This window comes from Notolepis coatsorum, assembly GCF_963971535.1.
Source record: "Notolepis coatsorum genome assembly, chromosome: 9".
Classification (NCBI taxonomy): Eukaryota; Metazoa; Chordata; class Actinopteri; order Aulopiformes; family Paralepididae; genus Notolepis; species Notolepis coatsorum.
The window spans coordinates 1314090-1339919 of record NC_140173.1 but is presented as its reverse complement, the minus strand read 5'-3'; the positions used below and the strand labels follow the sequence as shown (position 1 = coordinate 1339919).

The 25830-nt window shown below is 40.6% G+C and overlaps 1 protein-coding gene across 3 annotated transcripts in view; it reads left to right on the top strand.

Annotated features, from left to right (window-relative positions):
• erlec1 (endoplasmic reticulum lectin 1) overlaps positions 1-25255 on the top strand; it is a 34064-nt gene extending 8809 nt beyond the window's left edge. For 2 of the 3 annotated variants that reach the window (XM_084321590.1, XM_084321588.1), the window contains 10 exons: positions 4237-4300; positions 4463-4515; positions 6530-6753; positions 6949-7090; positions 8503-8664; positions 10779-10838; positions 12538-12662; positions 17634-17711; positions 23897-23972; positions 24160-25255. In XM_084321590.1, coding sequence (XP_084177716.1) covers positions 4237-4300; positions 4463-4515; positions 6530-6753; positions 6949-7090; positions 8503-8664; positions 10779-10838; positions 12538-12662; positions 17634-17711; positions 23897-23972; positions 24160-24231 — 1056 coding nt within the window. In that variant the 3' untranslated portion in view covers positions 24232-25255. The remainder of the gene's footprint in view (positions 1-4236; positions 4301-4462; positions 4516-6529; positions 6754-6948; positions 7091-8502; positions 8665-10778; positions 10839-12537; positions 12663-17633; positions 17712-23896; positions 23973-24159) is intronic. The other variant, XM_084321589.1, reaches the window with a different exon arrangement.
• The last annotated feature ends 575 nt before the right edge of the window (positions 25256-25830 follow it).

The following is a 25830-nucleotide window of genomic DNA, read 5'->3' as shown; positions in this document are numbered from 1 at the left end:
GTTTCATTTGGTTAAAAACTGTCACCGGCACCTATATGGCACGTTTTGCACTTGCGGCACTTTGGCCTCGTTTTTAAGGCGATCCAATGCTTTTATGCCAATGAACCAATACATTGCTTGAAAGCTAAGATTGTCACAGTTCGATTGATACCCTACTCAAGGTATTAGGTGCTTGCATAAAAGAAATAATTTTAATAATATATATTAAAAATTTATATATTTTTTTATTGTATTTTTTTATTTTTTTTATTATAAATAATGTATAACTATGTGTATAACCTTTCATTAGAGCCCAATATTTTGACTGTACATTGAAGCGTTCAAGAGTTATAGCATTTTGAGACATAGGGTCTCCAAGTGGCCATTTTTTATAATTATTTTCTGGGAAAGGGGGGGGGGGGTAAATGTATCTATGTTCCAGTTTTATGTACTGTAGAGCTTCAATACACTGTACCAATCACAAATACCACCAACCTGGTTGTGTGGCAATAAATGAATCTTGTATCGTGTATCTTGTATTTGGAGCCTCCGAGCTGCCATTTTGGAAAAACGCATAGACATACCATTATATAAAGTTTAGTAAAACACTCATTTTCTGTGGTATTGTTATCAACTTTGGACCTGTACTAGATAAGGCTATGGACCCATTGTAGTTTCCAGGTCATACCTATCAGCTGGAACCTGCAAGAGGCCTCTGTTTGCAAGATAATTCAAATGGAAGTTTAAAAAAAAAAACTTAAGTTAACTTAAAGGAAAACTCCAACATTTTGGGGAATTGGTTTATTTGCCATCTACCCTGGAGTTAGACAAGAAGATGCATACCTTTTTCTTCTCTGTGCATGCAGTAGGAGTAGGAAGATGTTGGGAACTAGGCTAATGGAGGAACCTACTTCCAGTGACTGACGCTAAGCTAGGCTAACAGTGCACATCTTCCTACTCCTACTGCATGCACAGAGAAGAAAAAAGGCATGTATCTTCTTGTCTAACTCCAGGGTAGATGGCAAATAAGCTAATTTCCCAAAATGTTGGAGTTTTCCTTTAGCTTAACTTAACTTAGCTTAAGTTTAAAAAGCACTCGGAGTGATTCTTCCTGTTGTGGATGAAAATTCTGAATGTTTCCTTTCAAAAGAGACCAGAGTCATGCATGTGCTATAAGTATAAAGTATAATAAATTGCAGATTACTTTGGGTATGCAATTTTCTGAAAAATGTGCCGATCAATTAAGTGGTTAACATTATTGGGCGAACAAGAAAACGAAAGAAAACTGTAAAATTGCAGCTGTTCCAATGTAAATGTGCCTCGGTGTGCCCGGCCACGCACGCTGTTCTTGCACGGACCAGTCGCGAGTGCCTGCATGTGCGACTGGTGTGTTTGCGCTGTGAGGCGTATTCTTCGTATGGCTGCACGTACCGCACCGTGACGGCCGTACCGTAAATTCGCGGGACGAATACACGTACCGTTACCAGTGATGCCACAGATTACTTGTAAAAGTAATCCGATTACTGATTACTGATTACTCCTTTAAAAAGTAATCTTAGTTACTTTACTGATTACTTGATTATCAGAGTAACTTAGTTACTTTGAAAGTAACTAGGTTACGAAGTCGTCGTCCCTGCTGCTGCCACAACATAAGAATGACAAAAAAAATTTAGTAAAATGTACTCAGTTTGAGTAAAATGTACTAATAGGGCAGGTAGGCCTATCTTGCTATCTATAGATCTATAGATTTCACAAAAGATAAATGGGCAATAACACCACATGTAGGCTGATATGTAGCCTACCTTTGAGGCCTGCCCCATTCAGATATGGTTCTACGTTATTATTATTTATTATTGTGTGAATGAATGAATGAATGAATGAATGAATGAATGAATGAATGAATGAATGAATGAAAACTTTATTTAACAGATTGCAGAATGGGTACAATACAGTACGGCTCAATACACACAATTGTTAAGGGGATGCAGACCAGAGAAAGACGTTTGTCTTGTTTCCATCAGGGTCCCCCATTTTCAATTCATATAGACATTTATGACATACACAACATACATGACATTTATGGCATAGGGACATATAGGTATTTAGTACTGATACATTTGTGACATAAGCGGTATTCAAATATACAGTACTGTTACCCCTAGATCCTGACAGAGTATATACATATGATGGGGAGGGGACTGTACATTAGGAGGGGGTGGGTGGGTGGGAGGGAAATATATACGGCGGGGAGGGAATATATATACTGCAGTGTTGTCAGTGTGCTACTGACAACCTACATACTGCAGTATGGTGTTCCATGTTCATGAATTATAGTGCAATGCAAAAGATGTTTAACTCAAAGGTGGAACATACTGTTTGGCTGGTGGTGCAGCTCCGTGTCCTGTAGAAGTCGACGGTCGTGCTGTGCTGTATATTCCATATGCGGTAGACAGTATTTTGTTTCCTCCGCAAAGTGAATGTTTTTTTCACCCGGCTTAACAAACGTTAAGTAGACTAGTGAACTTCCAGTGCAAGAAAGCGTTACGAATACGAGCGCGAGCTTCTCCCTGCTAGCGCGCAGTTTAGGTCAGCCTGAAAATAACAATAACAGCCGCGCCCACCAGCATGGCTCAACACGCCAGGTTGCGTGCTGTGACGTCACTCCCCAATACAAGGAAAAGCTTTCCAAACATATATTTGACTGTCGAAAACGAAAGAAAATACTGCATTCCGCCTGCATTATGATGAGATAGTAACGAAATAGTAATGCACAGCCACTTGGACAAGTAACTGCAATCAGATTACTGGCTTGTAAAGATTAACGCGTTAGATTACTATTTTCGGGGAAAAGTAATCAGATTACAATAACGCGTTACTTAGTAACGCGTTAGTGGCATCACTGACCGTTACTCCCCTAATAGTCGTAGTACCCTTGAATGAGCACTCCTGTTAGAGTCTTCAGGGTATTTTTGTTTACCAGAGAGGAGATCCGGTACAAGAATCGAGTTCGTTGGTTGACTTTTTTTTATTACATTGGATGCCATCTTGTCACAGGAAAGATTTGCCTCTAGGATGGAACCCAGGTATGTAATTTCATCTTTCCTTGTGACAATATTGTCACCCACTGTAACAGAGAAGCCGTTGGTCTTGCTTTGTTATTTGATCCGAAGTGAATGGACTCTGTTTTACCCAGGTGTAATGATAGTTTGTTATCAGCGAGCCAGGTGCAGATTCTGCCGAGTTCTGAGCTGAGGGTTTGTTCAACCTGTAACTTGTTCTTGTCAGAGACCAGCAGGGCTGAGTCGTCGGCGAACAGGAACAAGTTGCAGTAACAAGCTGATGACATGTCATTTGCATAAATTAGGAACCGTAACGGTCCTAGTATGCTTCCTTGTGGAACACCACAGTTCACTGGGGGGGGGTACCGTTTACCTCTACCATCTGTTCTCTCCCCTCCAGGTAGGATTGCATCCAGCTCACTGGTAAACTATCAAAACCAATTGCTTTTAGCTTGTCAATCAGAATGGAGTGATTGACAGTGTCGAAAGCCGCAGTATTTGCCCTCTTGTTTGATGTGGTCGTTCAAATAGAGAAGGCATGTGTCAGTGGAGTGGGATGTTCTGAAGCCAGATTGGAATTTGCGAGGTACTTTTCGACCTGTTCGTAGACAATTTTTTCCATGACTTTCGAGATGGAGGTAAGAATAGAAACAGGGCGGTAGTTGCCTGGGTCTAATTTGCTGCCTTTTTTGTGCAGGGGGGTCACTCGCAATTTTGAAGTCTTTGGGGACGTGTCCCTGTTTTATGGATAGGTTTATTATGTGTGTGATGACTGGGCTGCTGAGTCTCTGAGGAATTTGGAGGGGATATTGTCATTTATTACCATATTCATTAGTAGTAGTCGTTTTATTCAGTCATCACACACAATACAATATGCACAATCATTCCAGACTGTCAACGGTCTTTGATTTTGACTGAAAAGGTACAGGCTGAAGCATAATGCTTACATGCCCGTCCTATAGTCTTATCAAATTAAGCCTTCAAAACAAATAACAAAATAAGAATTATTCACATTTGTAACCTTCAATAATAGCTATACAAACTTTTTTTTTGTATAAACCAAATTGTTCCACATTGTTCCACAAGTTAATCCCAATAATAGAAATTACATCTCCTTTTTTGTCATACATTGTCATACATTTTCTTTCAAATACATTCAGAAATAAAGTAATACTTGGTTACTTTTCTATTTGCATAGAAGATCAGTGTGCAGGAGTACTTTCTGGGTAACATGGCACAGAAGAGCGACTCGGCAGGGACAGGTGACTATGTTTGTGAAATGAAGAGCATTTTATGTTTGGCTTTATAGTCCCGATATATTTAAACAACGGTCATTTCATCCATATCTTCTTTGTTGTGCCTGTGTATATGTGTCGTTTCCTTTCCCTCAATGTGCTAAAGCTCGGAATTCCTTCTTTTTACAGAACCCAGGACAGAGAAAGCAGAGGAGGCTGAGAAGCCAGAAACTGAGAAAGAGGTGGGTGTAAACAAGTAGCATTTCTCAGTTTAACCGTTGACCTCGTCCCCTTGTTGGCGAGGACGCACCGTGCTACTTTCTCACCGCCGATCCCGACTCGGGAGTCCTTAACACATCCACCGCCGGAAACGCTTTAAAGCGTTATTGCCCGCCATGCTTTGACCGCCAGACCTCGCTATACAGCGTTATTGAGATCAATATTTAATTTTTTCGCCATGGCATTCATAATTCATACATCCGCGCCGCTCCAGCTGGACCCTAAAGATGAAGGCAACGACGGCTCAATACCGCCGCCTGGTGGATGGTCGGGCGAGTTACACTGGCAAACAGGATATGGGGGCTGTGCGTCGATTAAATTCATCCGGCCGTCAGATATCGTTGCAAGGCTCCCGACAGACACAATAATGGATCGCTTTCTAAACTTAATAATCGATATGATTTCGGCGTTTATTGCGACATACAAACCGGAAATGGACCTAGGCGATCGACGTCCTATACTTGGGATCTTTCACCGCCAGTCTCTTTGACGCATGGTAAGAGGACACTAACGTTATTTTCAGCCCAATTGTACATTTCTTTATTTACAAACCATCTGATCAATAAATCAACCCATACTACATAAAGCAGTTAGTGACGATCAAGGAATTATAAACGACCCCCCCCCTTTCCTTCACGCATGATGAAGCATAACTATACCGATCATGTACATTTGAATTTTTTAATATAGCGTGTCTAGGGAAGAAACGGCAATCAATAATCTATATATGCGTTTAGGCCTATAACTCACGTTCTAGGAATTACTGCAGAAAACGATAAACTTATATTCTAGACGGTATTTTTGTATGAATGTATGAATGAAAAAGTATAACGTTCCCACATCCTGAAGGATAGATAATCGATGTTGAATGGGCCATAGTAATGTCAATATAGCAATACAATTAAAAAAGTTATAGCCCTGCAAAGAAGGTGAGCCACTCCATAGGCTTTCAATGGTGGCAGACTGGGTACTTTGATGAGTACAATGGCTGGCAGTCAATGTGTTAAAGGAACGCAGCAAAGTTATGGAAAATGCGATTATCGCCTTCTCCGGAGTCGGACGAGAAGATGGATACCAATTTCCTCTCTGTGTGTAGAGGGCTATCCGGCTGCAAGCTGGTCTAGCTTAACACAAATGAATGGAAGCAAATGCGTAGCAGAGAGGAAACTGGTGTCTATGTTTTTGTCTGACTCTGGAGAAGACGGTAAGCGAATTTCCCATAATGTCGGCGTGTTCCTTTCACTTTAAGAATCGGCCGACACGGAGCTCCAGTCCATTACCTTTGGTCAACAGTGTAGACATAGACCATTCGTTTGGAGTCGCTGGACAAAGACGGTTGAGGTATAATACATTTCTCTCCATTAGAAATATCTAACATGATGCTATGTGCCAGAAATGCAGAGAATCAAGTAAGATCACTTTGACATGTGGTGTCAGACTTTCGTACAGGAGAATTTTTTTTTTTTTTTTTTTTTTATTAAACATAACATCAAATTAGACACACAAGCATTAACAGTAAACATCCAATGAAATCACCATTTGAATCATTATAAATGTATACGAGATATATACCTAATACTTGCTATCTAATACCCTACATAGTACATATTATGCTCTTGCTCGCTCCCCCCCCCCCCCGGACCCCCACTTGGATAATCCATCTATTTTCATTCGTTTCTAACCAGGCACTACAATTCATATGCTAGCTTTTATTCTCTCCACTACTTCTAACCAGATTGCAATGTTGGTTTCACTGACACCTAAAATTCTTGCTGTAGAAATTTCTAGATAAATCACATCGAGATAGGTAAGAAGTTAAACCCATACCTTCTGGCACATTAATTTCTGGAGAAATGATCTTATACTGATACCTTGTTTTAGCCTAGTACAGGTGCATCCCTTACTCTCTCTCTCTCCGTCTCTGTCTCTCTCTGTCTCTGTCTCTCTCTCTCTCTGTCTCTCTCTCTCTCTCTCTAGGTGCCTACTAAGAACATAGAGGGCCAGTTAACTCCTTACTTCCCTGTGGTGATGGGTACTGGGACTCCCTGCGTGTTGAAACACAACCAGGCCCGCTCCACCTCAGTGCTGTATGTCTGCCACCCAGAGGCCAAGCATGAGATCCTCTCCATCGCAGAGGTCATGACCTGCGAATACGAGGTGGTGGTGCTGACCCCACTGCTCTGTGCACACCCAAACTATAGGTAGCCCCCCCCCCCCATCTTGTATGAAAATGTTCTTTTGCAAAAAGAAAGTATTGGTACTGGATTAACAAATCTGGAAATATCCCATTGCTATTTCCATTCAGTAATACTGACACTTACTTACTGACCCATGGTTGTTTCACAATGTTGCCTTCCTCGACTGGGCTGACCTGTCTGTCAACCTGTCCTCCCCAGATTCAAGTCCTCCCCAATCAACGCCATATTCTGCCAGGCCATGACAGGCTCCCCACTGCGACCCCAGCGGCTTGCCCAGCTGGACAAGGAGCGAGAGGAGCAAATCAAACCACCTTTCAGCGCTCCCCCGGAGACCAGGGAGGTGAGAATGACGCATCTACATTAAAGAGGATAAAGGGAAAACATGGGTGCTGCGCAGGTGTTTTTGATTGTTTGGCACTGCATGTTCATATCTGCAGTGTGGTAAGTGTCTACAGTGTGGTGAGTGTTTGGTGTGTGTTAATGTCTGCAGTGTGGTGAGTGTTAGATGTGCGTTAATGTCTGCAGTGTGGTGAGTGTTTGATGTGCGTTAATGTTTGCAGTCTGGTGAGTGTTTGATGTGGTGAGTGTTTGATGCATGTTAATGACTACAGTGTGGTGAGTGTTTGCATGTTAATGACTGCAGTGTGGTGAGTGTTTATTACTGCAGTGTGGTGAGTGTGTGATGTGTGTTAATGACTGCAGTGTGGTGAGTGTTTATTACTGCAGTGTGGTGAGTGTGTGATGTGTGTTAATGACTGCAGTGTGGTGAGTGTTTGATGCGTGTTGATGACTGCAGTGTGGTGAGTGTTAATGACTGCAGTGTGGTGAGTGTTTGATGCGTGTTGATGACTGCAGTGTGGTGAGTGTTTGATGCGTGTTAATGACTGCAGTGTGGTGAGTGTTTGATGTGTGTTAATGACTGCAGTGTGCGGTGAGTTTTGCATGGAAATAGGGAATTGAAGATGATTGTAGCACACAATGCTACAAACAGGAGGCCACTGGATTATAATATATATATACTGTATATATATATATTAGTGCTGTCAATCGATTTAATGATTTAATCGCGATTAATCGCATGATTGTCCATAGTTAACTCGTGATTAATCGCAAATTAATCGTTTTTCTTTTTACCTACCATAAACGGCTCTTTTTCAAGTTCCAAGTTTTAATACTCTTATCAACATGAGAGTCAACAAATGCTTGCTTTATGCAGCCATTTACCACAAAAGGATGACCCTCATTCATTGAAAATTTGCATCAAATTCAAAACAGAGTGATGCACAAAATAACTTAAAAGAAAATAATTTAAAACTATGAATAAAGTGTGCATGAAATAATAGGGGAAAGAAAACGTTAGGAACTTGTTACATTCACCCACACAAGGGCTCTCTCTCTCACACACACTCTCCCAGCTCTCTTTCTCTCTTGCCCCTTCCTCATCTCTCTCACCCCCTCTCTCTCTCTATATATATCTCTCACACACACACACACACACACTTCAGAAACAAACATAGTAGCAATGAGAGCATAAATAATACACCTGAGTGAAGTCTAGTAAAGAATCGGGCGATAACGCGTTAATACCGTGTTAACTTTGACAGCCTTAATATATATATATATATATATATATATATATATATATATATATATATATATATATATATATATATATATATATATATATGTATATGTATATTATATACACACACAGTACACTAGTTGGGATATCTCTTTGACCTCCTGTCATAGGAGGGTGTGTCGCCGGTGAGAGAGGAGGCCTTCAGCTCCACCCACAAGCCCATGACGGTGGGCGGGCAGACTCAGGTCACCGTGGGAACCACCCACATCTCCCGCCTGACGGACGAGCAGCTGATCAAGGAGTTCCTCAGCGGCTCCTACTGTCTGCACGGGGTGAGGCCTCGTTTCATTAACAACAACCACTTGGGGAAAGAAAAAGAAAGGATCCTGCACTGCCTTGAGCTCACAAATAGAACAGACGAGAGACCAGAGGAAGGTCCTTCGGGATTGAAATGTTGTCGTCGGTCCTACAAATAAAGAAGTTCTATTTGCAAGACGGTGTGTGGCAGCCTTTCCTTTTTTTCCCCCTAATTGGTTTCTCTCAGACACACCTGTCAGGATTTTAGAGGTCATTTCTAGTGGTGTAATGGTGCATCGATCCTAATGTGACGATTCAACTGCATCGATTTGAAAATGTTAGAATCTATTATAATGGGGGAATAAAAATAATCTTTAAAAAAAAATTGTGTATTGTTTTTATTGACCCATAGTCCATTCATGCTGAGTGAATCAGTTCCCCCAGCCACATTTCTGTATTCAAAATTTGGGGGAATTAACTGATAGAAAATTAATCAAATCGAATCGTGGTCAAATGAAGAGATTTCATGATGCATTGAATCGTTGCCTGAAGAATAGTAATATAATCTAATCGTTGTGAGGTTGAATCGTTACACCCCTAGTAATTTTTATTGATCAACAACAAAGAATGCTTTTACAACATACAACAACATGTCAAGATTTAGTTTTTGAGAAACCTGTAGTGACTTTCCAATAGCAATTCTTTTTGCCAAAGGGGAACAATACCGTTTCTCTGAAATGCTTATGGAAGGCGTTCTGTTCACCTCTATAAGTTGGACTAACAGTCAGAATATATGATAGAATCGTATGCAAGGACGCCGTCTTGCGAACGCGTATTTAAAAGCATGTATACCGCGGCCCTAAGAGGGGGCTTGATTAGCTATCAATACCATTGTATAAGTTAAGCTTCTGAACCTTTCATGGAAGTGCTCTGGGATCTGTGTTTCACTTTATTTTATTTTTTTTACTGTACATTTGACTATACCGTATATTTGGCTGTATATTTTAGAATGTCTATACATATTTTAGAATGTATATCGTTGACTGTATTTAGAGATGTTCCGATACCATTTTTTCCTTTCCGATCCGATTCCGATACCTAAGCTTTGGGTATCGGCCGATACCGATACTTATCCGATACCAGTGCATACATTAAAAAAATAAAAGAAATATTATATAAATTATAAAACGTTTTTTTTTTTTAATACAGCTACTGTTTTATATATACTGTTTTTTAGTAATAACTATAAAGTAATGGTATTTATTCAACAACAGGTGATTCGTTGCTGCACTTGCTTCCACAAGAAGGCTCCGTTTAGTACCAGAGGCTCTGTTGTTGTGATTTTTGCACAATAAATATTCAACATTCTCTTTTGAGACTCCGCCTCAGACTCTTATCATTTGGCACTAAAAGCTAAACATTGTCGCCGATATGGCTGTCCACATGTCATTAATTGTGTACGCGACGTGCAATTGTGCAATGACAACGTTACCGTGAGCTATGTTAGCTAGCATGAGCTACCGCTATATGGAAAGACTGTAACGTTACTGCCGGTGACATTGTGATTTAACTTGGAATACTCCTTTGCCAACTTGCTGTACTTTGCTTGCAGATCTGCAGCCATTGTTGCTGGATTATGTGAATAGCCCCAACTTTAGCCAAGGTAACGTCAAAGCTAGCTTTCGGTTAGCTGTTCAATGCTAATAACACCAGCCACCAAGCGAACTCATCAGAGCTCCCCGTCAACAGCGCTGTCGGGACAATGGCATTTTAAGAAAGTATCTGCTCTGCTGTTAATGGCAATTGACACTTTAATTCACGGTCGATTAAGCACACGTTTGTTTTATAATGCTCACCCAGCGAAGTATGAGTATATAAAGTATCTACAGAGCCCAACGTCCGCAGTGTTGTTGATAAATTACGTCATGGTATCGGAGCGCAACATTAGAGGGTACTCGCCGATACCGATACCAGCATTTTAGGCAGTATCGGCGGCATTTCCGATACTGGTATCGGTATCGGAACAACTCTAACTGTATTTGTATTCTTATTCTTATTTTAGATTTTTTACTACCTAAATGTTTATTGTGCTGAATTTCCCTCGAGATCAATAAAGTACTTATATTGTATTGTATTCTATTCTATTCAGGGGGTGGGCTGGTGGAAGTACGAGTTCTGTTACGGCAAGCATGTGCATCAGTACCATGAGGTGAGCATCCTTCCTGTTCCTGAACATCTCTACTGCTGCTTCTACCATACAACACCATTAAGAACTACATCTCTACTGCTGCTTCTACCATACAACACCATTAAGAACTACAACACGCATCTCTACTGCTCAGGGCTGTACACTGCGATGATATCATCGCGAATTGCCCCTTTAATTGGCCGTTGCGATTGGTAAATATTATCTGGGGGCGGGCTTGCGAGTAGTGCTTTCAAGCCTTGGATTCGCATTTCACTCCTAAATTATCCAAGGCGTGTGATGACGTCACTCACGCGAGCTGAGCAGTGAGCACTCAGCAGGTATGATCAGCGGGAACAATCGACTGAGCACTCACTCTGATAGGGCAAGTGTACCGGTGGAATATGTCCCCGCGTCGGCAAAATGTCAGGCTGTTGTAGCGTCTTTGCATCATCAAAAACCGATGCATTGATATAATTTCCTCTCATCCACTTGTCAGCAGTGCACTGTGACTGCACACACACACAGCAGATACTATTGCTTCGCTACTACATATAAGGCGAGAGCCGCGTCACAGTTATTAACAAACAGTGGAAGTCGAGGAGACATGAATAGAATTGCTCAACATGCTAACGCTAGTAGCTTCTGGAGAGCTAATGGCTCTTCCATTGGAGAGCTAATGGCTCTCTCTCTCTCTCTCTCTCTCTCTCACACTCACACTCACACTCACACTCACACTCACACTCACACACACACAAATGGCTTTATTGGCATGACGTACTTCTACATGTTGCCAAAGCAATATTAAACATGGATTACAAACAGATATAAGTACATACAAAATATCATTGTAAAATATAGTATATACAAAAATGTTCATCATAAAATAGAACATAAAATATTACGGCATATATCTCTCTCTCGTGTGTTTTTAGCTAAAGTGGATAGAAAAGACAGTTTATGCAAAAGTCTTCTTAGGCACCCAAGAGTTTTTATATAAATTGTCTTACAGTAGATTCTTTTATTTTTAATAATAATATAAGCTGCATATAAGGAATACAACCAAATCCTCTGTCATACCATAAAATTGTATTATTTATTATTATTATTATTATTATTTTGCATCGTGTTGAATCGCATCGTATCGCCCCGAATCGCATTATGTTGAATCAAATCGTATCGAATCGTATCGTATCTCAACAGGGGGTGAATCATATCGCATCGCCCGGTGCTTCAAATGTATCGATAATGTATCGTATCGTTGGCACCGTATCGAGATGCACATCGCATCGGCCTCAGTGAGGAGATGCACATCCCTACAGTATAGGGCCCAGCTGCAGCTCCGGAGAATCCTGGCCGTAGCTGGAGGCTACTCAGTCAGTACACACAGACAGTGGAGCTGGTTGCATATAGCGAGCATTTAGACTTGTTGCGTGGTGGCGATGTCTCGCAGATAATATAACTACAAGTATGATTATATAATATATATATTTTATTAAAAAAAATTATATAAAAAATTTGCCCCTAAAAAATATTTTTTGCCCCTAAATTTCTCATTTAGGGGCAAGTGTGCCCCTAGTGAAAAAGCTTAGCGTACAGCCCTGCTGCTGCTTCTACCATACAACACCATTAAGAACTACAACACATCTCTACTGCTGCTTCTACCATACAACACCATTAAGAACTACAACACTAATGCTACGGCGCCCCCCCCCCCCCCCAGGATAAGGAGCAAGGGAAGAACATTGTGGTCGTGGGGAACTGGAATGCGGAGGAACATCTGGAGTGGGCTCAGAAGAACGTAGCTCGCTCCTACCAGCTCAAAGAAGATGGGGTGCAGAAAGTCAAGTATGTCGTCTTTCTTCTCTATATCATTCAGCCATCAGATGTATCACCGGTGATGGTTATAGTACTCGCCAGTGGGTCCTGTAAAATAGGGTTGGGTGGTCCTTTTTGGCAGAAAGACGAGATTTGCACTGGTATTTTTTTTTTAATATAAAGCCATAATTGGAGATTGTCTAAATTACTTTACTTTATTGGAATGGACCTCTGGACCCTATCGTACACTAACAAATTATTAGTTTACACTGAAAGGGCCTAGAGTTTATACTGAACTTGGTTGATCTGCCTTTAGCTTCTGTGCTCCAGAATCATGGAACGCCCTGCAGGGGACATTGAAATGAGGTGCACTAGTGTCCATGGGTCACTTTAGAGCACTGGGCCCTATTCCCCGTACCTGGCTAACTGAGTTAGCCGGATAATTTTCAGCATAGCTTGACTTAAACCAAACCTTTCCGTTCCCCGACGTCGGATTTTCTAAGTCGCTATGGCAACAGATCGAAAAGTTTGAACCTGCTCCGGAGCAGGGTTAAGTTCAGTTAGCTGGATGAACCATGGCCACACCCTCGCAAAGAAATGCCAGCTCCCTTCCTGAAATAATTATCACAGTGTAGATCTGCATTATACCATTCTGAATTATGTTTTTGTGCTTCATTTTCCTAGGGGGGGCTTTTGAAATGTAAAATAATAGACTTAAAATACTAAATGTACTTTGTCCTAAATAATGCATGTTATATACGGCGCTCGGAGTCACGATACACACTGCATGTGGATGTGGTTATTTTAATAACGGCGCATTGCAAATGTGAATCCCGCGGGGATATTTTTAATGAATGAAACCTATCGGGCGTTTGGCTCTGATTAGTTTCATATTCTCTGCTGTGGATTTATTTGCTTAACGGAGCGCCTGGATTGTGTTTCATTCAAGCATAAATTGAAGTGTCTATAGCGTGGACTGGATTATGAATTGCGAGGAATCTGAATCTGTGGATTGTTGAATTGTATCACTGTCACTCACGTTATTGTGATATTGTAACTGGGATTAAAATGTCTGAGATGCGCTATTTGAGAAATTGAATGAGCCGTTGACATTAATGCATTTGAGAAAATGCATTTATCTGTTCAAGGCTTCAAGCACTGTTATCTGATGATGAACATGTGTCACTGGTATAAACCAAAGGTTAATCAATTCAATGCATGTATGGATGATATCCAAAGATTAAAACCTGATTAATAGTGAAACTGTATAGCCTCCAAGCCTCTCTGACACGTTATTTCGGGTCACGCCTTGAAACTTTGGGAACCATGTACATGATACCTAAGTCGAGCGCATACACTGTACAGATATCCTCATAAGTATCTATTAATTCGTAACAATTAGATACTCTTTGGGCTTGTTTGTATCTACTTATTCTGAAAGAGTTGAACAAATTATTTTCGCTAGAAATAGATCTCATTCGATTATTCATTCCATTAAGCCTACTGCCAGCAGGCACAATTAAAGAAATATAATCTGATTGATTGGGGTAATGAGGGACTTAACATTAGCCTATAGATATGCATTTAACTTGTCGGCGAGGCTATTGAGCCGTACTGTATTGTACCCATTCTGCAATCTGTTAATAAAGTTTTAAATCAATCAATACCGTTAGAAAATCAGGATTTCTGCGATCGATGCCTGCTGTCTTTTCAGGCGAGGCGGCCGTGCGCACTTATCCTGAGCATCAAGTCTGGTTCGAATTAACGAGACTGAATCAGCGTTCGAGGAACAGGGAAAGTGCGGATTCAAACATCCCGTTAATTGAATCTGGATAATGGGACTTTTGGTCGATTTAGTTGAACCAGGTACCTGGTGACCAAGCAGGTCACCACAAACTGTAATTGTTTTTAAATTGTGTTGGGAGGGTGTAATGTTTTAAAAGGAATATATTTTTCTATTCGTATAGTACAGTTTTATTTCTTTTTACTGTTTTCTCTTTCTAATAATTGATGATTGTTGTTAACTATTGGTGATGACTGTGTAATACTCGAGGACACTGTAAATGAGGGCTGCCCCTCGGTGTACATCTTCGATAAAGATGTAAGAAGAAATTGAATGAATGAATTAAAGGGAATGGTCACATCTTTTAGAGTACTCACCCTATTTATATTAAAATGTTAAATGAAAACAGAATCACATCTGTTTCTCAGAAATTGCCACCAGTCTCCTGTTTGACTGGATTTGTTAGCACTGTTAGTGCAAGTCAATGGCTATAAAACCATTTATCTCAAAACCTGTTGAAAGGTATTCCGTTTACTTCTGTAAACTGTAATATAAATGTCCACTAAGTCTGTAATGGTACTAAGTAATAGGTCTGTTTTGAAATGGCAGACTTTTATTTGATTTTTTTTATATATAAATATTTTCATCTCCAGTTGACTTGGATTAATGCTAAGAGAAGACGGGTGCCAATTGCTGAGAAAAAATGGCTTTGTTTTGGTTTGATGCGTGGATTGAATTTGAGTGGATATAAGGGAGGGGTTTCTGTTTCATTGCAGATTCTACCTTTAATCGAACTTGGTTAGTGATAAATAACTGGAACAGGCTATTAAAGCTGGACTAGGGTTTCGAGGGGGAAATGGTCATATAAGAAAAAGAAAAACATTCTGTGTTATATGTATAACTAAATAACCAAACATGCTAAATGACAACACTATGTAACAACCATCAAATACACTCACAGCACACACATCCACACACTCAATTTAAACAAACAACTCACTGCAGCACCCACTTTAGACACCTAACACACTTTATATTTATTGGTAAAGAATTTGCACTACAACTCATACCTCATTACACCTTACTGTAAATTGTACCTAAATTGTACCTCATCCCATTTCTGCATTGTACTATAGTATATAGTATATTGTATTGTAACTCAGTTACTTTTCTACTCTGCATTGTATATTGTATATATGTATATATTGAACACTTTTGTCTACAATCAGGGCTGTACGCTAAGCTTTTTCACTAGGGGCACACTTGCCCCTAAATGAGAAATTTAGGGGCAAAAAATATTTTTTAGGGGCAAATTTTTTAATAACAATTTTACCATTATTAAAAAAATATGTTCCTCCTGCCTCATTACTGTGGTCCTTTTATTTAACATTTAAGTGCGTTTGTTTTCAGGTTTGTATCTTTTATAATGAACCAACTGAGAGTGTGTAAATCACTAATAGAACAAAAACAACAAACTGTGTGTGTGTGTGCGCGCGCTTGTGTAGTGCTCCTTGAATGAGATCACCACAACACACACACACCATTGCATTAATCAGGAGGACAAGAAACTCTGCATACATTTGTTTCACAATGAAAAGTGCTTTAGAAATCAAATGAATTATTATTATTGTAAATAACCCCATGAAAGGTTTATTATTTGTATGGGTAATTACCTGCTTCATATTTGTGATGTTACTGGTTTCAGTGTGTGCCGAAAGTGATCAATGTGTTGGGCCGTTTATAGAGATCTATGCCAATTAATGTTTATGTATATCCGGGACTTTTTTTAATAAGAATTGAGAGGTATTTGTATATGTGACCTTTATTTTGAAAACCGTGTTGCGACGCAACCTTATTTACATTTGCGCTTTTGACAGTGAAATGTTCAGTCCAACTTAGCTCGAAGGAAAGACTAATCAAAAAGGTTTAATTGACCCGTATGAGGCTCTTACGGTAGGACTTTGATTGTTTATAGAAGTGGAATGTAATACTATGCTAAACGAGAAATAAACAGTGATTTTACCAGCAGTAAAGTTGCAAGCCACTTTCATTTCATATACGGGGAACCGTGACAATTATTAGTATTATCTTATTTGCATATTGTCTCATTATTAGATAGATAGATAGGTTGATATTTTATAAATTTAAGTAGACGGTATTTCACGTCCTAATAGTGGGCTACTACTACTCACCTAATGCATGGCTGAACCTGAACGTTAGAAGTCTCCCCGTCCCTGTCAATCAATCATCACATCATCACGTCAATCATCATCATCTTATCATCTCTCCACATCGGACGTGGTTGTCATAAGATGGACTGATATCCACTCCGTTGTTCTTGCAGAGCAAAATTAGCGTATTAAATGTATTGAAAGGAGGTGCTTCTTTGGCGATGCAATAGCCCATATTGAAAGGAAGAGAGGCCACATTCAGTGTCATTTTGCTAGGAATTATGGGATTTGGTGTTTGATGTATACTCTACGCAGACAGGGACATGGTCTTTAATCGCACGATAGACTACAAGTACCAAGTATATAGCGTGACCCAGATTCACTCCACACGCAAATCTTTTTTTTCACTCAGGCTATCGGTGATTGCAGTAAGTTCATTCATTGCAGACAGATTCTTTCATAGCACCACGACATTGTGTCGCACTGTACAGCCTTGGTTGTAGGCTAATGTTTTTAAAAAAATGTATCCCAATTTGTATGGATTAATTTAGGAGTGAAATGCGAATGAAGGGTTGAAATCACAACTTGCAACGTTGCTCCCAAATAATATTTCCAACTCGCAACGGCCAAATTAAGGGGCAATTTGCAACCATCTCGTCGCAGTGTACAGCCCTGTACATACTTTACTTCTATTTTATACTTATTATACTTATTTTATACTTATCTATTTTTATCTAGCACAATCTCTGGAGCAAAACAGAAAGAAGCATTTTATATAAAAGTATTCTGTACTTCTCTGTATGACAACTAATAAAGAAACTTGTACAACTTGCAATTTGGTTTGAAATATTTATGTACTGTATTTAGTATATAAAGAAATATATTATAGGCTTACATTTGGTTCACACTGCCTCAAAAATACTTCCAAAATTACTTAAAAAATCCTGAACATTTTAACATACCACTCGTGAAAATGACACTTGATCGACTGGATGTCTCCAATAGAAAATAATGTTGCACTACATTTGTATGGTTTCTCCACTATAGATTGGTTTCTCACTTCTATGGCCACGGGGATCTGTGTGATCTGACTGGAAAGCCCAGACAGGTCATTGTCAAGCTCAAGTAAGTCTCAAACTGTAAAAAGTCATGGTTCCTATGGTCATGGAAAACCTGGAAAAGTTATGGGAAATGATACATGTCTTAACTCTTTGACTGCCATACTGTTTTTCCATCTGTACTCCCTGGCGCCAGCGTTTTTTGACCATTTTCACAATGTTTGCAGACCCATCATATATATTCTATATTATAGCTATGGAGACAATAGTATGGTTCATTTGAAAGGAAATATGTATACTCCAACAGGGGAAAAAACGCTTAGTTCTACATACCTTTGTTCCTGCGCTATCCCATGCTAAACATCGTCCCGTTTCAAAATAATCCAGTTCCGTTTCCTTGAACGCGAGATATGACGTGTTTTGTGCTCATATGCGCATTTCATATGGTTGCTCACCTGCCACCTATATTATTTCCAGGTCAAAGGTAACATGACCATAGGAATGATTCTCAAACCATGGGGGGGGGGGGGTCATTACAAAGGCATTACAAAGGCATGTCAAGGACTACAGCCCCCTCAGCATCGACGGGGCACCGGTTGAGAGAGTGAACAGTTTCAAGTACCTCGGAGCCCACATATCCGAGGATTTGACATGGACCACACACATTGACAGTGTTGTGAAGAAGGCACGACAACGCCTCTACTTCCTCAGGCGCCTAAGGAAGTTCCAAGTCAGTCAGAAGATCCTTAGGAACTTCTACTCATGTACAATAGAGAGCATCCTGACTGGCAACATCACCTCCTGGTTTGGGAATAGCACTGCACAAGACCGTAGCAGACTACAAAGAGTGACACGTTCAGCCGAACGCACAATTGGAGGGGGGCTTCCCACCCTCCAGAACATTTACAACAAGCGGTGCAAGGGGAAGGCTAAGAGAATTATTAAGGACTCGAGCCACCCGAACAACTGCCTCTTTGAACTGCTGCGGTCAGGCAAGCGATACCGGAGTCTTAAGGCGAGCACAGAAAGACTCAGAAGAAGCTTCTATCCCCAGGCCATCAGGCTGCTAAACGAACAATAAACACTATGCAACAACCATCAAATGCACACAGCACACACACACACTCACTTAAACAAACAACACACTGCAGCACCCACTCTCCACACTTTAGATCACACAAACACACTTTATATTTATTGATAAAGGATTTGCACTACAACTCGTACACCTACTGTAAATTGTACCTAAATTGCACCTCATCCTATTTCTGCCTTGCACTATATAGTATTGTATATTAGTACACTACACAGTATTGTATATTATATGGTAACTCAGTTACGTCTACTCTGCATCGAACATTGTACATATGTCTATACTGAACACTGTGACCTCATTTTTTTACTTCTAATTTACATGCTATACTATGTTATTTTATTTCATACTTATCTTGTCTTGCACAGTCTCTGGAGCGTAACAGTAAGAAGCATTTTGTATAAAAGTATTCTGTACTTCTGTATGACAACTATTAAAGAAACTTGAACTTTTGAAACTTGAAACTATTTATGATGGGGTTCGGTAAAATAGACTTTACCTTTGTCAGTCAGCAGGTCCACCAAAACCCTGTCCACTCTTGCTCCGAAGTGTCTTGGGTCAGAACAATAAATAACGTTAGTTGGCCCTGGCAGCGCCCAACAGGTCATAACGTTATCGTTACATCCAAACAGCCTGTTTGAAAATACTAGAATCCAACATACCGTAGTCTGGTGAAAACGCACCTTATGCTATGGATGGATCATCACCGTTTGTCCTCTTCATAATAATCTCCACTAGTTCGCTCGTCTTCTAGGAGATCGCCATTGCCGAACGTTAGTTGGCCCTAGTCTGGAGTGCTCTCAACTCAGTGAACAGATGTTACATGCTCGGCCGGTTTAACTATAGTATTTTTATGATTTACCAGAAGTGCGGAGTCCAATGTAGTCTGGTGAAAATTAGGGATGGGAATTGATAGGATTTTATCGATACGATTCCATTATCGATTCTGCTTATCGATTCGATTCTTTATCGATTCTCTTATCGATACCTGATCAATTTATAATTTAAATAAATAAATTGGAAATGCAACAGAACTAAGCTGGTTAGAATAACAACATGCAACTTGACATTTCTGATTGTCATTTATTGTTGAGCCCCCATGTCAGGGGCGACAGTGGCTCGGGAGGTAGAGCAGTCGTCTGGCAATCCGGAGGTTCCCGGTTCGATTCCCGCTCCTCCCGGGCAGCGTGTCGATGTGTCCTTGAGCAAGACACTTAACCCCTAACTGCTCCCGATGAGCAGGTTGGCACCTTGCATGGTTGCCTGCGCCGTCGTTGTGTGAATGTGTGAGTGATTGGGTAAAATGTAAGGAACAAATTGTAAAGCGCTTTGGATAAAAGCGCTATATAAAAAAGCAGCCATTTACCATGTCAGAAAAATACAAAAACTGTAAAAAATAAAACATTAACTATAGCCTACACTTAAATAAAATAATGTATTTGAGATTCTCTTAAAATGTATTTATTTTTTTATTCTTAAACTAATTTAATCTATTGAATAACAGTCGTTATTCCTCTGACTTCTGTCTCACACACACACACACACAGACACACAGAGCTCCCTCCCCGGGCCCCTGTCCTGTAGGTATTGACTTGTGTTGCTACACGGACACATTTGTATGTTGCACCATGGTACTTCCTGTCTGACGGACTTAGTAAATAAACAATCCGGCTCTTATTATATGTGAACTAAAGAGTACAATGTTTACAGAACAGTCCCCACCCGCTGTTTTATTGTATTTGTACCTGTACTATCCGCTGTCAGCTGTTTATCTCTCTTTGTGAGCTTGATTAAATAGCGTTAGCTCACGTTAGCTAGCGATAGCTCCGCGGCTAATTTTAGCTCACCCTAAACTAAATCAATGAAAGCATTCAAGTAGTTTTCACTGCACATAGAAGTAGCCAAACAGCGGGAGCATTTCGGGAGCATATGACCAAAAGCCAGGCAATTTCGAGCCCTTAAGGAATCAAATAGAGTCTGCCATGGCTACATGCTAACGCGCGCAACTGTAGGAAAAACCTGGCAGCGTTAAGGGAATCGAAAGTCACAGGAGCCACACGGTTCCAGGCATCGGCCAATTAGGAACCGGTTCCCAACGGGAACCGGTTTTCGATTCCCATCCCTAGTGAAAATGCACCTTATCATCCATAAGTGTGATCGTTTTGTCCTCTTCATAATAATCTCCAATAGTTCACTCGCCATTGCATAGACCAGGGGTTCTCAAACCTTTTCATACCATGACCCCATTTTATTTAGGATTTCTTTTGGGGACCCCACACTTATTTGCGTAATTTCAACGTGGAATTAAGGAATATCAAAATAAAAGCACACATTGTTGAACTTGATCATGCATATTTATTAGAAAATGTAATTACAGCACTATGTTATCAATACACATTTATAAAATGAGGCATATTTAGCCAAAATATGTTGCCAGAACATAATTTAGTATTTTTTTTATTTTTTTTTACTTTCCAATGCGTGACCCCACTGTCACCTACCCGCGACCCCAATTTGGGTCGCGACCCATAGTTTGAGAACCACTGGCATAGACCGTAGGCTAGTGGTAGCCAGCAGTGAGTGAGCCAGCATTGAGTGAGCAATCCCCTTCCCCACAGTAAACTAGCCCAATTCAAAAGGTAGGCGATACTGCCACCTATCGGGATTCGATCGTCATTTCAATTCCAATTCACACAGAGCTCACACAAGAAGGTCCGGCGGACTGTTTAGAATAATAATAATCATTTAAAAAAAAATAGTATTCTCGTTTTTGGCGGCCAACGGTTGCCTTTGAAAAACGAGAATACTCGTTTTTGGCGTGAGTTAAGTGTTTTGTACTTGTGTCAATATCAAAATCGTATCCAATGATGTCCAGCCCTACCTGGAACTGCACAAATAAAATTGGCAATAATGTGCAGTCACACATTCTTCATATTATGTATTTATTACAACTACCTAAGGTACATTGGACTCATGCACACAATCATTCACTCACTCACTCACTCAAGCAATTATAGGAACTGTAAAATAAAGCAGATTTTCCTATGCCCACACATATCCCCCCAAGAATAATAGTTATTGAGTTAAAGAGTTGGAATGTGTGATGTCACATATTCCAGGAAGTGTACAGCTCTGTGAAATGATGAAAATGGAAAGACATTAGACATTATGCAAAGGCCTCCATATTCTTCTCATTTTCATAATTTCACTGAGCTGTATTCAGTACTTCCCAGAATAATGACATCACACTTTCCAGCTCTTTAACTCAAACCAACTGAATTAAAGGAAAACTCCAACATTTTGGGAAATTAGCTTATTTAACATCTTCCCTGGAGTTAGACGAGAAGATACATACCTTTTTCGTCTCTCTGCATGCATTAGGCTTAGGGAACGCCTGGACCGTTAGCCTAGCTTAGCTTCATCACTGGAAGTGGGTCAGACATTTACCCGAGTTCCCTACACTCCAAATACAATCAAAATACAACTCCAAAACGTTCCTGTAAACATGTTGTGACCTGTGTATTTACTACGTCTCCCAGTCACACAAGTCACACGAGTCTCCCAGTCACACAAGTCACACGAGTCTCCCAGTCACACAAGTCTCCCAGTCACACAAGTCTCCAAGTCACACGAGTCTCCCAGTCACACAAGTCTCCCAGTCACACACTTGTGTGTCTGGGAGACTTGTGTGACTGGGAGACTTGTGTGACTGGGAGACTTGTGTGACTTGTGTGACTGGGAGACTCGTGTGACTGTGAGACGTGGTAAATACACAGGTCACAACATGTTTACAGGAACGTTTTTGGAGTTGTATTTTGATTGTATTTGGAGTGTGTATTTCGTGACTGTAGGGAACTTGGGTAAATGTCTGACCCTCTTCCAGTGATGAAGCTAAGCTAGGCTAACGGTCCAGGCGTTCCCTAAGCCTAATGCATGCAGAGAGACAAAAAAGGTATGTACCTTCTTGTCTAACTCCAAGGAAGATGTTAAATAAGCTAATTTCCCCAAATGTTGGAGTTTTCCTTTAAGTAGGACATGTAACATAATACGTTTGGAGATATGTGTGAGATTATGGCCGCAGTAAAACCAGTCCCCTTAACACTTTGAGCGCCACGCCGTGTTTTCCTTTTTACCCCCTTGAATGCCACGGTCCACTCCCAATGTTAACATTAATATCGCCTAATCTATGTTTTAAATTATGGCTATGTGTCTAATCTGCCCGTCGCTTATCAAAGAATCATTTTCCAGTCAGTGTTGTCAAGGCAGATTGGTTTTTTATCGCTTCATTTCCGTTTGAGAGCATTTAGAAAAGCACCCGTTTTCAGGTGAAAAACAACCTATTCTATGATAATCGCCTTTTACTGGAATATTCCAGAACGTTGATATTTGTCGGCCTATTTATGAATCGTTTTCAAATAAACGCTAGATGATCAATAGTATACGTGCACGCACGCACGTTCGAGCCGCGCGCTGATAATAGCTGCTTTCATTTCCTCATGGATTTTACAGTGAAACAGCTAGAGCACATATCACAAAAAAGCTTATATCTCCTCGAAAACGAGTCTGATTATCCTAACACTGATAACATAGATTCCTTACCTGACATCAGATGGTATCCAAATGGTATATTCCAATTCCTGATCACCATTCGAAAAAATCGATAAGTATATTGATCCAACGTGTGTACAGTATAACCCATGCTCGCCGCGGCTCAGAGGATACAGAATGAACTCTGGTAACTCCGGCTGCATCAGTGGACTGGAAAATGTGGACTGGAATATTTTTTCCCCCCATCCTTTTTCATTGAGTCCATTCCAAAAGGGCAATTTACCATCTGGGAGACGATAGGGGGCGCTTTTTTCACATCTGATCGCCGGCGGCCCCTGGATTTCCAACGGTAGGCTCGGGTGATTCAATATGATTTCAGATCGCTAAAAAAATAAAAAATTTAAAAATTTCGAGAAAAGCCGTGACGTGGCTTTCAACGTAACTATCATAAACCCGAGATTAGCCGTGAGTGGCAATCAAAGTGTTAACGAGACCACTTACTTTTTTTCTTTTTTTTTTTAGGGGTGGAGTGTTTCTTTAACCGGTTCTGATGGCAGCACCTGGGCTTTGCCAACATATTCCTTCATCTTGTTCCTCTCGTCTCCCTTCAGATGCAAGGAGTCAGAGTCTCCCCATGCCGTCACCATCTACATGCTGGAGCCTCAGACCTGCCAGTACATCCTTGGGGTGAGTTGAGTTTTATGACAAGCGAGCGACATAAAACTGTTCCAAGCATGCGTGGCGGTTAAGTATGAAAGTACAAAACTCATAAAACTCTCTTAAACCACTCGTAAAATCTTTCCCAAAGTTTTCCAATCTGAAGGAACTGATCTACAGCAATTGACCTGATCACCTTTCTCTTCGTATGGTTTAGGTGGAGTCTCCAGTCATATGCAGGATCTTGGACACAGCCGATGAACGCGGACTTCTGTCGATCTCCAGCTAAAACACACAAAACCCACGAGAGAGTAGGAGAGGGAGGTAGAGAGTAGGAGAGGGGTTGAGCATATGAGTTACAGGCTACTCTGGGAGAGAGAGGACGGCAACCTGGGAACAAGAATGGACTGCACGTGGAGCTAGGAGGTGCCCATGACACTGCGCTGTACAGTAGGTCAAACAGGAGCGTGAGGGAGTTGAGGGTTCAGCTGCACACTGTAAACCAGGAGGAGCACGGCCCCCCCAAGCCTGTGCCCTACTCCGTGCCGCAACACACAGCCTTATAAAGCGGACTGGCTCATTCGAGGCTGTGAGAAGCCAAAATTAGAGACGCCTCACTCCACAAGGCAGCAGACTTCACGTCCAAACTCCCTATCTTCCCACGCTTTGTGTTGAGTTACTTAATGGCAAGCAAACATGATGAATCAGGGGTTATTGACAATGAGATGTGTTTACTTACACGTTCATATTCTGGATACTACTTAAAGGGGAACTTCGCCAAAAAAAGAACTAAACTTATCCCAGCTACTGTAATTGGATGGGCCGTAAGGCATCTCAAAAATGTAATACTCTAGTATCCCAAATATCAGAATATCAATGTGTATGTAAAGTTAACACACTGTTTGTGGTGGTTTCATTGTAATTTTCTTTTATCTGTGTATGTATGTGGGGTAATTTGAGTTGATTAGATGCTTGACTTTTGGCACTTTGCACAATGTAGATATGAGACAAACATAAGAGTTTGAAAATGTGTTTTGCAAAAAGAGTGAGAATGAGTACTGTTGTTATCTTACAGGTCGAGTGAATGAATGTAATTTATGAACCAGCTAAGTAGCGCTGTGAAATAAAACTGCAGATGTTGGACGAGTCATAAGAGTTCAAAAACAGTTTTAAACCTATGGGGGTTGATTCATAATCCATTGATTTCTCCATGTGGTCCCTATGGAAGGTCTTCTGTGGTTTTACCATGAATAATGACTTTGATTCTGATCACTGCTGTATGATGAGAAAATACAAATAAACGAATTGACTGAAAAGACTAAAAGCAGCTGTCGTCCTCTCAGGTCCTGTCCGGTTACTTACTGTCCCTGTATGGAGACGACTAGGGAGGCTTCTGGGGAAGATGCTTTGTCTTGATGCTTTCCATGCTTTCACTCCAGGGAGTGCGCTCAGCCTAGCCAGATAAAATACAATACCTCTGAAATCATTGGATCATCGATGATTAGTCAGGGGGCCAATCCTGAAAAGTGCTTCCGTTAACACTTTTGCTGCCATGTTTGGGTAGAAGCTGTCAACATATTATTTTGGTAAGAGGGGACCTATGTAAGATGTTCTAGGGTGGTTGACAAGTTTGAAAAATTATTTTGTGACTTAGAGGCCATTTCAGGTCAATTTTTCAGATTGCCTGCTCGAAATGACCACATATAGAATATCTCCCCAATCACAAGGGCCATAAGAAAGGTGACAGCAGTGGGATGGCTGCAGAAGTGTCGGAATGTAACTGGTTGTTACTGTGTCAGAGAAAATAGAGCTAGACCATTGAAAAAAGTCAAAAAATCTATTTCCGCCTAAAAGAAAACATGTTTTTAGAGTGAATATCAGCTTGGAA